The sequence below is a fragment of the Cherax quadricarinatus genome, chromosome 3 (genome assembly GCF_038502225.1).
Source record: "Cherax quadricarinatus isolate ZL_2023a chromosome 3, ASM3850222v1, whole genome shotgun sequence".
In the NCBI taxonomy this organism is placed as follows: domain Eukaryota; kingdom Metazoa; phylum Arthropoda; class Malacostraca; order Decapoda; family Parastacidae; genus Cherax; species Cherax quadricarinatus.
The window spans coordinates 77,180,715-77,193,358 of NC_091294.1; the positions used below are offsets into that span (position 1 = coordinate 77,180,715).

The following is a 12,644-nucleotide window of genomic DNA, read 5'->3' on the forward strand; positions in this document are numbered from 1 at the left end:
AGTACCTCCCTGGGTGGTTGCTGTCTACCAACCTACTACCACAGGACGGTAGTACCTCCCTGGGTGGTTGCTGTCTACCAACCTACTACCACAGGACGGTAGTACCTCCCTGGGTGGTTGCTGTCTACCAACCTACTACCACAGGACGGTAGTACCTCCCTGGGTGGTTGCTGTCTACCAACCTACTACCACAGGACGGTAGTACCTCCCTGGGTGGTTGCTGTCTACCAACCTACTACCACAGGACGGTAGTACCTCCCTGGGTGGTTGTTGTCTACCAACCTACTACCACAGGACGGTAGTACCTCCCTGGGTGGTTGCTGTCTACCAACCTACTACCACAGGACGGTAGTACCTCCCTGGGTGGTTGCTGTCTACCAACCTACTACCACAGGACGGTAGTACCTCCCTGGGTGGTTGCTGTCTACCAACCTACTACCACAGGACGGTAGTACCTCCCTGGGTGGTTGCTGTCTACCAACCTACTACCACAGGACGGTAGTACCTCCCTGGGTGGTTGCTGTCTACCAACCTACTACCACAGGACGGTAGTACCTCCCTGGGTGGTTGCTGTCTACCAACCTACTACCACAGGACGGTAGTACCTCCCTGGGTGGTTGCTGTCTACCAACCTACTACCACAGGACGGTAGTACCTCCCTGGGTGGTTGCTGTCTACCAACCTACTACCACAGGACGGTAGTACCTCCCTGGGTGGTTGCTGTCTACCAACCTACTACCACAGGACGGTAGTACCTCCCTGGGTGGTTGCTGTCTACCAACCTACTACCACAGGACGGTAGTACCTCCCTGGGTGGTTGTTGTCTACCAACCTACTACCACAGGACGGTAGTACCTCCCTGGGTGGTTGCTGTCTACCAACCTACTACCACAGGACGGTAGTACCTCCCTGGGTGGTTGCTGTCTACCAACCTACTACCACAGGACGGTAGTACCTCCCTGGGTGGTTGCTGTCTACCAACCTACTACCACAGGACGGTAGTACCTCCCTGGGTGGTTGCTGTCTACCAACCTACTACCACAGGACGGTAGTACCTCCCTGGGTGGTTGCTGTCTACCAACCTACTACCACAGGACGGTAGTACCTCCCTGGGTGGTTGCTGTCTACCAACCTACTACCACAGGACGGTAGTACCTCCCTGGGTGGTTGCTGTCTACCAACCTACTACCACAGGACGGTAGTACCTCCCTGGGTGGTTGCTGTCTACCAACCTACTACCACAGGACGGTAGTACCTCCCTGGGTGGTTGCTGTCTACCAACCTACTACCACAGGACGGTAGTACCTCCCTGGGTGGTTGCTGTCTACCAACCTACTACCACAGGACGGTAGTACCTCCCTGGGTGGTTGCTGTCTACCAACCTACTACCACAGGACGGTAGTACCTCCCTGGGTGGTTGCTGTCTACCAACCTACTACCACAGGACGGTAGTACCTCCCTGGGTGGTTGCTGTCTACCAACCTACTACCACAGGACGGTAGTACCTCCCTGGGTGGTTGCTGTCTACCAACCTACTACCACAGGACGGTAGTACCTCCCTGGGTGGTTGCTGTCTACCAACCTACTACCACAGGACGGTAGTACCTCCCTGGGTGGTTGCTGTCTACCAACCTACTACCACAGGACGGTAGTACCTCCCTGGGTGGTTGCTGTCTACCAACCTACTACCACAGGACGGTAGTACCTCCCTGGGTGGTTGCTGTCTACCAACCTACTACCACAGGACGGTAGTACCTCCCTGGGTGGTTGCTGTCTACCAACCTACTACCACAGGACGGTAGTACCTCCCTGGGTGGTTGCTGTCTACCAACCTACTACCACAGGACGGTAGTACCTCCCTGGGTGGTTGCTGTCTACCAACCTACTACCACAGGACGGTAGTACCTCCCTGGGTGGTTGCTGTCTACCAACCTACTACCACAGGACGGTAGTACCTCCCTGGGTGGTTGCTGTCTACCAACCTACTACCACAGGACGGTAGTACCTCCCTGGGTGGTTGTTGTCTACCAACCTACTACCACAGGACGGTAGTACCTCCCTGGGTGGTTGCTGTCTACCAACCTACTACCACAGGACGGTAGTACCTCCCTGGGTGGTTGCTGTCTACCAACCTACTACCACAGGACGGTAGTACCTCCCTGGGTGGTTGCTGTCTACCAACCTACTACCACAGGACGGTAGTACCTCCCGGTGTGGTTGCTGTCTACCAACCTACTACCACAGGACGGTAGTACCTCCCTGGGTGGTTGCTGTCTACCAACCTACTACCACAGGACGGTAGTACCTCCCTGGGTGGTTGCTGTCTAACAACCTACTACCACAGGACGGTAGTACCTCCCTGGGTGGTTGCTGTCTACCAACCTACTACCACAGGACGGTAGTACCTCCCTGGGTGGTTGCTGTCTACCAACCTACTACCACAGGACGGTAGTACCTCCCTGGGTGGTTGCTGTCTACCAACCTACTACCACAGGACGGTAGTACCTCCCTGGGTGGTTGCTGTCTACCAACCTACTACCACAGGACGGTAGTACCTCCCTGGGTGGTTGCTGTCTACCAACCTACTACCACAGGACGGTAGTACCTCCCTGGGTGGTTGCTGTCTACCAACCTACTACCACAGGACGGTAGTACCTCCCTGGGTGGTTGCTGTCTACCAACCTACTACCACAGGACGGTAGTACCTCCCTGGGTGGTTGCTGTCTACCAACCTACTACCACAGGACGGTAGTACCTCCCTGGGTGGTTGCTGTCTACCAACCTACTACCACAGGACGGTAGTACCTCCCTGGGTGGTTGCTGTCTACCAACCTACTACCACAGGACGGTAGTACCTCCCTGGGTGGTTGCTGTCTACCAACCTACTACCACAGGACGGTAGTACCTCCCTGGGTGGTTGCTGTCTACCAACCTACTACCACAGGACGGTAGTACCTCCCTGGGTGGTTGCTGTCTACCAACCTACTACCACAGGACGGTAGTACCTCCCTGGGTGGTTGCTGTCTACCAACCTACTACCACAGGACGGTAGTACCTCCCTGGGTGGTTGCTGTCTACCAACCTACTACCACAGGACGGTAGTACCTCCCTGGGTGGTTGCTGTCTACCAACCTACTACCACAGGACGGTAGTACCTCCCTGGGTGGTTGCTGTCTACCAATCTACTACCACAGGACGGTAGTACCTCCCTGGGTGGTTGCTGTCTACCAACCTACTACCACAGGACGGTAGTACCTCCCTGGGTGGTTGCTGTCTACCAACCTACTACCACAGGACGGTAGTACCTCCCTGGGTGGTTGCTGTCTACCAACCTACTACCACAGGACGGTAGTACCTCCCTGGGTGGTTGCTGTCTACCAACCTACTACCACAGGACGGTAGTACCTCCCTGGGTGGTTGCTGTCTACCAACCTACTACCACAGGACGGTAGTACCTCCCTGGGTGGTTGCTGTCTACCAACCTACTACCACAGGACGGTAGTACCTCCCTGGGTGGTTGCTGTCTACCAACCTACTACCACAGGACGGTAGTACCTCCCTGGGTGGTTGCTGTCTACCAACCTACTACCACAGGACGGTAGTACCTCCCTGGGTGGTTGCTGTCTACCAACCTACTACCACAGGACGGTAGTACCTCCCTGGGTGGTTGCTGTCTACCAACCTACTACCACAGGACGGTAGTACCTCCCTGGGTGGTTGCTGTCTACCAACCTACTACCACAGGACGGTAGTACCTCCCTGGGTGGTTGCTGTCTACCAACCTACTACCACAGGACGGTAGTACCTCCCTGGGTGGTTGCTGTCTACCAACCTACTACCACAGGACGGTAGTACCTCCCTGGGTGGTTGCTGTCTACCAACCTACTACCACAGGACGGTAGTACCTCCCTGGGTGGTTGCTGTCTACCAACCTACTACCACAGGATGGTAGTACCTCCCTGGGTGGTTGCTGTCTACCAACCTACTACCACAGGACGGTAGTACCTCCCTGGGTGGTTGCTGTCTACCAACCTACTACCACAGGACGGTAGTACCTCCCTGGGTGGTTGCTGTCTACCAACCTACTACCACAGGACGGTAGTACCTCCCTGGGTGGTTGCTGTCTACCAACCTACTACCACAGGACGGTAGTACCTCCCTGGGTGGTTGCTGTCTACCAACCTACTACCACAGGACGGTAGTACCTCCCTGGGTGGTTGCTGTCTACCAACCTACTACCACAGGACGGTAGTACCTCCCTGGGTGGTTGCTGTCTACCAACCTACTACCACAGGACGGTAGTACCTCCCTGGGTGGTTGCTGTCTACCAACCTACTACCACAGGACGGTAGTACCTCCCTGGGTGGTTGCTGTCTACCAACCTACTACCACAGGACGGTAGTACCTCCCTGGGTGGTTGCTGTCTACCAACCTACTACCACAGGACGGTAGTACCTCCCTGGGTGGTTGCTGTCTACCAACCTACTACCACAGGACGGTAGTACCTCCCTGGGTGGTTGCTGTCTACCAACCTACTACCACAGGACGGTAGTACCTCCCTGGGTGGTTGCTGTCTACCAACCTACTACCACAGGACGGTAGTACCTCCCTGGGTGGTTGCTGTCTACCAACCTACTACCACAGGACGGTAGTACCTCCCTGGGTGGTTGCTGTCTACCAACCTACTACCACAGGACGGTAGTACCTCCCTGGGTGGTTGCTGTCTACCAACCTACTACCACAGGACGGTAGTACCTCCCTGGGTGGTTGCTGTCTACCAACCTACTACCACAGGACGGTAGTACCTCCCTGGGTGGTTGCTGTCTACCAACCTACTACCACAGGACGGTAGTACCTCCCTGGGTGGTTGCTGTCTACCAACCTACTACCACAGGACGGTAGTACCTCCCTGGGTGGTTGCTGTCTACCAACCTACTACCACAGGATGGTAGTACCTCCCTGGGTGGTTGCTGTCTACCAACCTACTACCACAGGACGGTAGTACCTCCCTGGGTGGTTGCTGTCTACCAACCTACTACCACAGGACGGTAGTACCTCCCTGGGTGGTTGCTGTCTACCAACCTACTACCACAGGACGGTAGTACCTCCCTGGGTGGTTGCTGTCTACCAACCTACTACCACAGGACGGTAGTACCTCCCTGGGTGGTTGTTGTCTACCAACCTACTACCACAGGACGGTAGTACCTCCCTGGGTGGTTGCTGTCTACCAACCTACTACCACAGGACGGTAGTACCTCCCTGGGTGGTTGCTGTCTACCAACCTACTACCACAGGACGGTAGTACCTCCCTGGGTGGTTGCTGTCTACCAACCTACTACCACAGGACGGTAGTACCTCCCTGGGTGGTTGCTGTCTACCAACCTACTACCACAGGACGGTAGTACCTCCCTGGGTGGTTGCTGTCTACCAACCTACTACCACAGGACGGTAGTACCTCCCTGGGTGGTTGTTGTCTACCAACCTACTACCACAGGATGGTAGTACCTCCCTGGGTGGTTGCTGTCTACCAACCTACTACCACAGGATGGTAGTACCTCCCTGGGTGGTTGCTGTCTACCAACCTACTACCACAGGACGGTAGTACCTCCCTGGGTGGTTGCTGTCTACCAACCTACTACCACAGGACGGTAGTACCTCCCTGGGTGGTTGCTGTCTACCAACCTACTACCACAGGACGGTAGTACCTCCCTGGGTGGTTGTTGTCTACCAACCTACTACCACAGGATGGTAGTACCTCCCTGGGTGGTTGCTGTCTACCAACCTACTACCACAGGATGGTAGTACCTCCCTGGGTGGTTGCTGTCTACCAACCTACTACCACAGGATGGTAGTACCTCCCTGGGTGGTTGCTGTCTACCAACCTACTACCACAGGATGGTAGTACCTCCCTGGGTGGTTGCTGTCTACCAACCTACTACCACAGGATGGTAGTACCTCCCTGGGTGGTTGCTGTTTACCAGCATACTACCACAAGATGGTAGTACCTTCCTCGGTGGTTGCTGTCTACCATCATACTACCATAGGATGATAGTACCTTCCTGGGTGGTTGCTGTCTACCAACCTACTTCCACAGGATGGTAGTACCTCCCTGGGTGGTTGCTGTCTTCCAGCATACTACCATAGGATGGTAGTACCTCCCTGGGTGGTTGCTGTCTACCAGCATACTACCACAGGATGGTGGTACCTCCCTGGGTGGTTGCTGTCTACCAGCATACTACCACAGGATGGTGGTACCTCCTTGGGTGGTTGCTGTCTACCAGCATACTACAACAGGATGGTGGTGCCTCCTTGGGTGGTTGCTGTCTACAGCATACTACCACAGGATGGTGGTACCTCCTTGGGTGGTTGCTGTCTACCAGCATACTACCACAGGATGGTGGTACTTCCTTGGGTGGTTGCTGTCTACCAGCATACTACCACAGGATGGTGGTACTTGCTTGGGTGGTTGCTGTCTACCAGCATACTACCACAGGATGGTGGTACCTCCTTGGGTGGTTGCTGTCTACCAGCATACTACCACAGGATGGTGGTACCTCCTTGGGTGGTTGCTGTCTACCAGCATACTACCACAGGATGGTGGTACTTCCTTGGGTGGTTGCTGTCTACCAGCATACTACCACAGGATGGTGGTACCTCCTTGGGTGGTTGCTGTCTGCCAGCATACTACCACAGGATGGTAGTACCTCTCTGGGTGGTTGCTCTTAACCAACCTACTACCACAGGACGGTAGTACCTCCCTGGGTGGTTGTCTACCAGCATACTACCACAGGATGGTGGTACTTGCTTGGGTGGTTGCTGTCTACCAGCATACTACCACAGGATGGTGGTACCTCCTTGGGTGGCTGCTGTCTACCAGCATACTACCACAGGATGGTGGTACCTCCTTGGGTGGTTGCTGTCTGCCAGCATACTACCACAGGATGGTGGTACTTCCTTGGGTGGTTGCTGTCTACCAGCATACTACCACAGGATGGTGGTACCTCCTTGGGTGGTTGCTGTCTACCAGCATACTACCACAGGATGGTGGTACCTCCTTGGGTGGTTGCTGTCTGCCAGCATACTACCACAGGATGGTGGTACCTCCTTGGGTGGTTGCTGTCTGCCAGCATACTACCTAGGATATTATAGACATAGACATATAATGGACATAGATATTAAATGGACATAGACATATAATAAGAACATAAGAAAGAAGGAACACTGCAACAGGCCTACTGGCCCATGCGAGGCAGGTTCAGTTCTCCCACCAGCTTAAGCCAATGCCTGTACCTAGTCAGGTCAGGTCACATTCACTTAAGGAAGGAGCACGGCATCTGACCTAGTAGCACAAGGTAGTCAGGTCCAACTCACACCCACTATTGTGTTTATCTAACCTATTTTTAAAACTACACAATGTTTTAGCTTCTATGATGGTACTCATGAGTTTGTTCCACTCATCCACAACTCTGTTACCAAACAAGTACTTTCCTATATCCTTCCTGAAGCTGATATTTTTTTTTTTTTTTTAATTTTAATTTTAATTTTTGCGAGTCATGTCTTGGCTAGATATTTTTAGTGTGTTATTTACATCCCCTTTATTTATTCCCTTTTTTTATTTATACACCTCAGTCATATGCCCCTTAATTCTATGCCTTTCTAGAGGGTGCAGATTCAGGGCCTCAGTCTATCCTCATAGGGAAGGTTTCTGATACATGGGATCAACTTTGTCATCCTCCTCTGTACACTCTCCAGTGCATTTATATCCATTCTGTAATACGGTGACCAGAACTGTGCAGCGTAATCTTAATGAGGCCTAACCAAGGATGTATAGAGTTGAAGAACAACCTGAGGACTTCTATTATTTATACTTCTAGATATGAAGCCAAGAATTCTGTTAGCTTTATTGCGAACACTTCAAATTCAAATGCTTATTTCCTTGTAAAACTTACAATGTGTGGTTTACATGTTTTTTTTTTTTTTTTTTTTTTTTTTTTTTTTTTTTTTAAACAAGTCGGCCGTCTCCCACCGAGGCAGGGTGATCCAAAACAGAAAGAAAATCCCCAAAAAGAAAATACTTTCATCATCATTCAACACTTTCACCACACTCACACATTATCACTGTTTTTGCAGAGGTGCTCAGAATACAACAGTTTAGAAGCATATACATATAAAGATACACAACATATCCCTCCAAACTGCCAATATCCCAAACCCCTCCTTTAAAGTGCAGGCATTGTACTTCCCATTTCCAGGACTCAAGTCCAACTATATGAAAATAACCGGTTTCCCTGAATCCCTTCACTAAATATTGACCTGCTCACACTCCAACAGATCGTCAGGTTATAAGATATTAATAATATTAATATCTTAATATTAATATTAATAATAATAATATTAATGTTATAAGATATTAATTACAAAGAAGACCACTGGCATGCCTAGGCATTTTGGGCAGACTAATGCTAATTTTTTTTTTTTTCAACAAACCGGCCATATCCCACCAAGGCAGGGTGGCCCTAAAAGAAAAACGAAAGTTTCTCTTTTTAATTTTAGTAATTTATACAGGAGAAGGGGTTACTAGCCCCTTGCTCCCGGCATTTTAGTCGCCTCTTATGACACACATGGCTTATGGAGGAAGAATTCTGTTCCACTTCCCCATGGAGATGAGAGGAAACAAACAAGAACAAGAACTAGAAAGAAAATAGAAGAAAACCCAGAGGGGTGTGTATATATATGCTTGTACATGTATGTGTAGTGTGACCTAAGTGTAAGTAGAAGTAGCAAGACATACCTGAAATCTTGCATGTTTATGAGACAGAAAAAAGGACACCAGCAATCCTACCATCATGTAAAACAATTACAAGCTTTCGTTTTACACTCACTTGACAGGACGGTAGTACCTCCCTGGGTGATTGCTGTCTAACAACCTACTACCTAGTAATGCTAATTCTTACTCTATATTGATATATGTAGGTTATGGAGCAGTACATTTGAACATATTAGATGCATACATAATTAGATACATACCTAATTAGGCACATACATAATTAAATTTAAAATAATTAGGTAGTACACATCATATAACAATATTACAAATGGTAGATTTAGTAATAGGATTGGATTTGTCTTGGCATGATACATTGTTTCTATTAAAGTTCATATACTGGAAGAGTATCTTAGGCAAACTTAGGACTAACTATATTAGGAATTTTATGTTTATAGTCATTTACGTGGGCATAAGTGTAAATTAGGGAGGAATTACAGATAACGAGAGTAAGACTATATTGTTTTGGATGTGTTCATGATAGAAAAAAGAGAATTTGGTGATGTTCATTTGGTTTGCTGACAGTGGGGGTATGTTAGGGAGATAAGATGTTTTTTAATGGTAGTTTTGAAAATGGTGGTTGAGTCTGCAGTTCTAGAGTTTTCAGGCAGGGAATTCCAGATTTTAGGCCCTTCTATGTAGATCGAATTTTTGTAGAGGTTTAGCTGGACACGGGGAATGTCATAGAGATTTTTGTGTCTGGTATAGTGTCTATGGGTCCTGTTGCAACTATCAAGAAAGTGTTTTAGTTCAGGGTTAATATTAAAATTTATGGTTCTGTAAATGTAGGTTGCACAATAGTAGGTGTGAATGTTCTGTACGGTGAGTAGGTTTAGGTCTTTGAAGAGTGGGGGTGTGTGTTGTCTTGCATTGGATTGTGTGATAATTCTTACTGCGGCTTTCTGTTGGGTTATTATTGGCTTTAGGTGAGTTGCTGCTGTTGATCCCCTGCACAAATAACATAAGTGCACTGTTGTCTTGGTTTCAAATTACTGCTAATCAGAACTCCTAAATCCTTCTCACAATCAGTAGTATTAAGATCTACATTATTTAGTTTATATGTGACATGGTTATTTTTCTGTCCAACATTTAGAACTTTGCATTTTTCTATATTAAGCTGCATCTGCCACTTCTGCAACCACTGCATCAGTCTACTCAAATCATCCTGGAGTGCTCTAATGTCCTCATAGAATGAATTGGACGGCCTATTTTGGTGTCATCAACAAATTTGCTTATGTCGCTATTTATTCCCTCGTCTATATCGTTTATGTAAATTGTGAACAACAAGGGACCCAACACTGACCTCTATGGAACACCACTTGTGATGTGCCCCCCCTCTGATTTCTTCCTGTTTATGCAAACTCTCTGCTGCCTATTTGTCAACCATGCCTCTTCCCAGGAAAAAGTTTCTCCTCCTATTCCGTGTGCCTTAAGTTTCCTCAACAGCCTCTGATTTGTAACTCTATGGAAGGCCTTACTTATGTCCATATACACAATATCATATTCATTACAATGATTTACCTCCTCAAATACCTTGCTGAATAAAGTTTGTAAATTTGTAAGGCAGGAATGCCCCTTTGTAAAACCTTGTTGAGATTCAGTAATCAATTTATGCCCTTCAAGATGGCTACAAATTACTTCGACAGTTATTGATATCATAAATTTTCCCACTATGGAGGTTAGGCTTATTGGTCTGTAGTTTGAAGCTAAGGACCTGTCACCTGCTTTGTAAATAGGTATTACATTTGCCATTTTCCACTTGTCAGGCACTATGCCAGTTTGTAGTGACATGTTAAAAAGATTAGCCAAATGTTTGCTAAGTTCCTCTTTACATTCCTTTAAAACCCTTGCATATAATAAACATATGATGATAGAGATGTAGTTCTTCTTTCAACAAAACTGTCATATCCCACTGAAACAGAGTGGCCCAAAAACGAAAAACAAAAGCTTCTCTTTTTGACTATAGTAATGTATACCGGAGAAGGGGTTACTAGCCCCTTGCTCCCAGCATTTCAGTTGCCTCTTACGACACACATGGCTTACGGAGGAAGAATTCTGCTCCACTTACCCATGGAGAAGAAATGTAGTTAATATATATATTGTATTGCAGGAGAGGTTGTACCTGGTCTACCAGCGGTCAGGTTGCCACAGTTTACTGCCGTGGTTAATGGAACGACTCTCTCATTCGGCGACATCTTGGAGGACATTGGATCTGGAGTTGCTATTATCCCCATTCTTTCCATCTTGGGCACTGTGGCTATTGCTAATGCTTTCTGTGGTGGCAAGACTCTGGATGCCAAGCAGGTGGGATGCTCTTTTTTTTTTTTTACACAGGGTTTGACAAGGTTAGGTTAAGGATTCCTAGCTTTATTGACAAGCTATTTACAGGTTAAAGATTCCTAACTTTATTGACAAGCTAAGAGCTGTTACCTACATCAGCTCATTTGAAAGCATTTTTATTGTTATGAGACATACAAGTAGGGAACAGGATGAAGTTGGAGCCATCTGTGGGTCAGCATTTTCATTTGATCAACAGCCTCTATCTCATTGACATCATAATGCTGTACAAATGTGTTCCATACTTGAGTCATCTTGGGGATAAATGATCTCAGATGAAGTGATGTTCTGGAGAAGGGTACAGCCAGAGTGAAGTTGCTGCTTTCTGCCCGTCTTGTGGTATAGAAGCTTGCTTCACGCTGTCCTCAAAGTGGATCCAAGTGTGATACTTTGACAATATTGGCCTTGTACATAACAGTAAGGCCACCCACATCCCTCCTATGTTGAAGGCTCTGCTGATGAAATTAAGACACATGTGCAACATCTGGGTATCTTTATTGTAGACGTTTCGCCATCCAGTGGCTTTATCAATATAAATTCCAGGACATAACTTGAAGACAGTAGGACTATATACAGTCCTACAATAAAGATACCCAGATGTTGCACATGTGTCTTAATTTCATCTTGTCAGTTTTATATACCATTCTTGCACAACTTGTCAGACACTGCAACATCATGGAATCTTGATTCTGAGGACATGTACATAACCTTCACGACTACGACAACTACTACTACAACTAACCCATCTGTTTGGGAAGTACCTACTTCCACTGGGGAATCCCGCCTACCAGTGACTATGCCCTCGTCTGCTACACCTGACGTTAGTATGTAAGTGCCAGGCTCCTTACTTCTGCTTCAGAATCTCCACGACTACGGTGCTCTTCACACCTACTCCTAGATTGAGGGACTGATTACCTCATCTTCTGTATATAGTTCTACTGTCTTCAAGTTATGTCCTGGAATTTATATTGATAAAGCCACTGGATGGTAAAACATCTACAATAAAGATACCCAGATGTTGCACATGTGTCTTAATTTCATCTTGTCGGTATTATATACCATTCTTGCACAAGGCTCTGCTAAAATGACAGATCTATCCAGGATTGGTCTAGGCAAGAGATGAGATGTCTTGCTCTGTTCTCTACTCTGTCAAGCAGTTGCAGATGAGAGAGGGGGCAGGCAAACCAAGAAAGTGGAGCATACTCAAGGTGTGAGCGTACTTGTGCCTCATACAGAATCTTGCAACCTCTACTGTCAAGCAGATGCGAGATACGGCAAAGTGCTGTAAGCTTCCTGGTTGCCTGGTTTGCAAGATTTACAACATGGTTCTTCATGGTCAGTTTGGAGTCAAATTTCACCCCAAGGATATCAACTTCTTCCCCAGGTACCAACACCCTCCCATTCATCCTTAATACTGTTCCGGCATTACCATCATGGTGCCTAGAGACCATCATCATCTGTTTCTCTCTCTCATATGATCTAT

The 12,644-nt window shown here is 48.1% G+C and overlaps 1 protein-coding gene across 6 annotated transcripts in view; it reads left to right on the top strand.

Moving 5' to 3' along the window:
- Window positions 1-12,644, top strand: part of LOC128704881 (sodium-independent sulfate anion transporter) — a 94,372-nt gene that overhangs the window by 45,450 nt on the left and 36,278 nt on the right. For all 6 annotated transcript variants that reach the window (XR_011392950.1, XM_070092593.1, XM_070092600.1 and 3 more), the window contains exon 6: window positions 10,935-11,128. Coding sequence is in view for 5 of the 6 variants with exons in the window: in XM_070092593.1 (XP_069948694.1) it covers window positions 10,935-11,128 (194 nt within the window). In the remaining variant the exon portion in view is untranslated. The remainder of the gene's footprint in view (window positions 1-10,934; window positions 11,129-12,644) is intronic.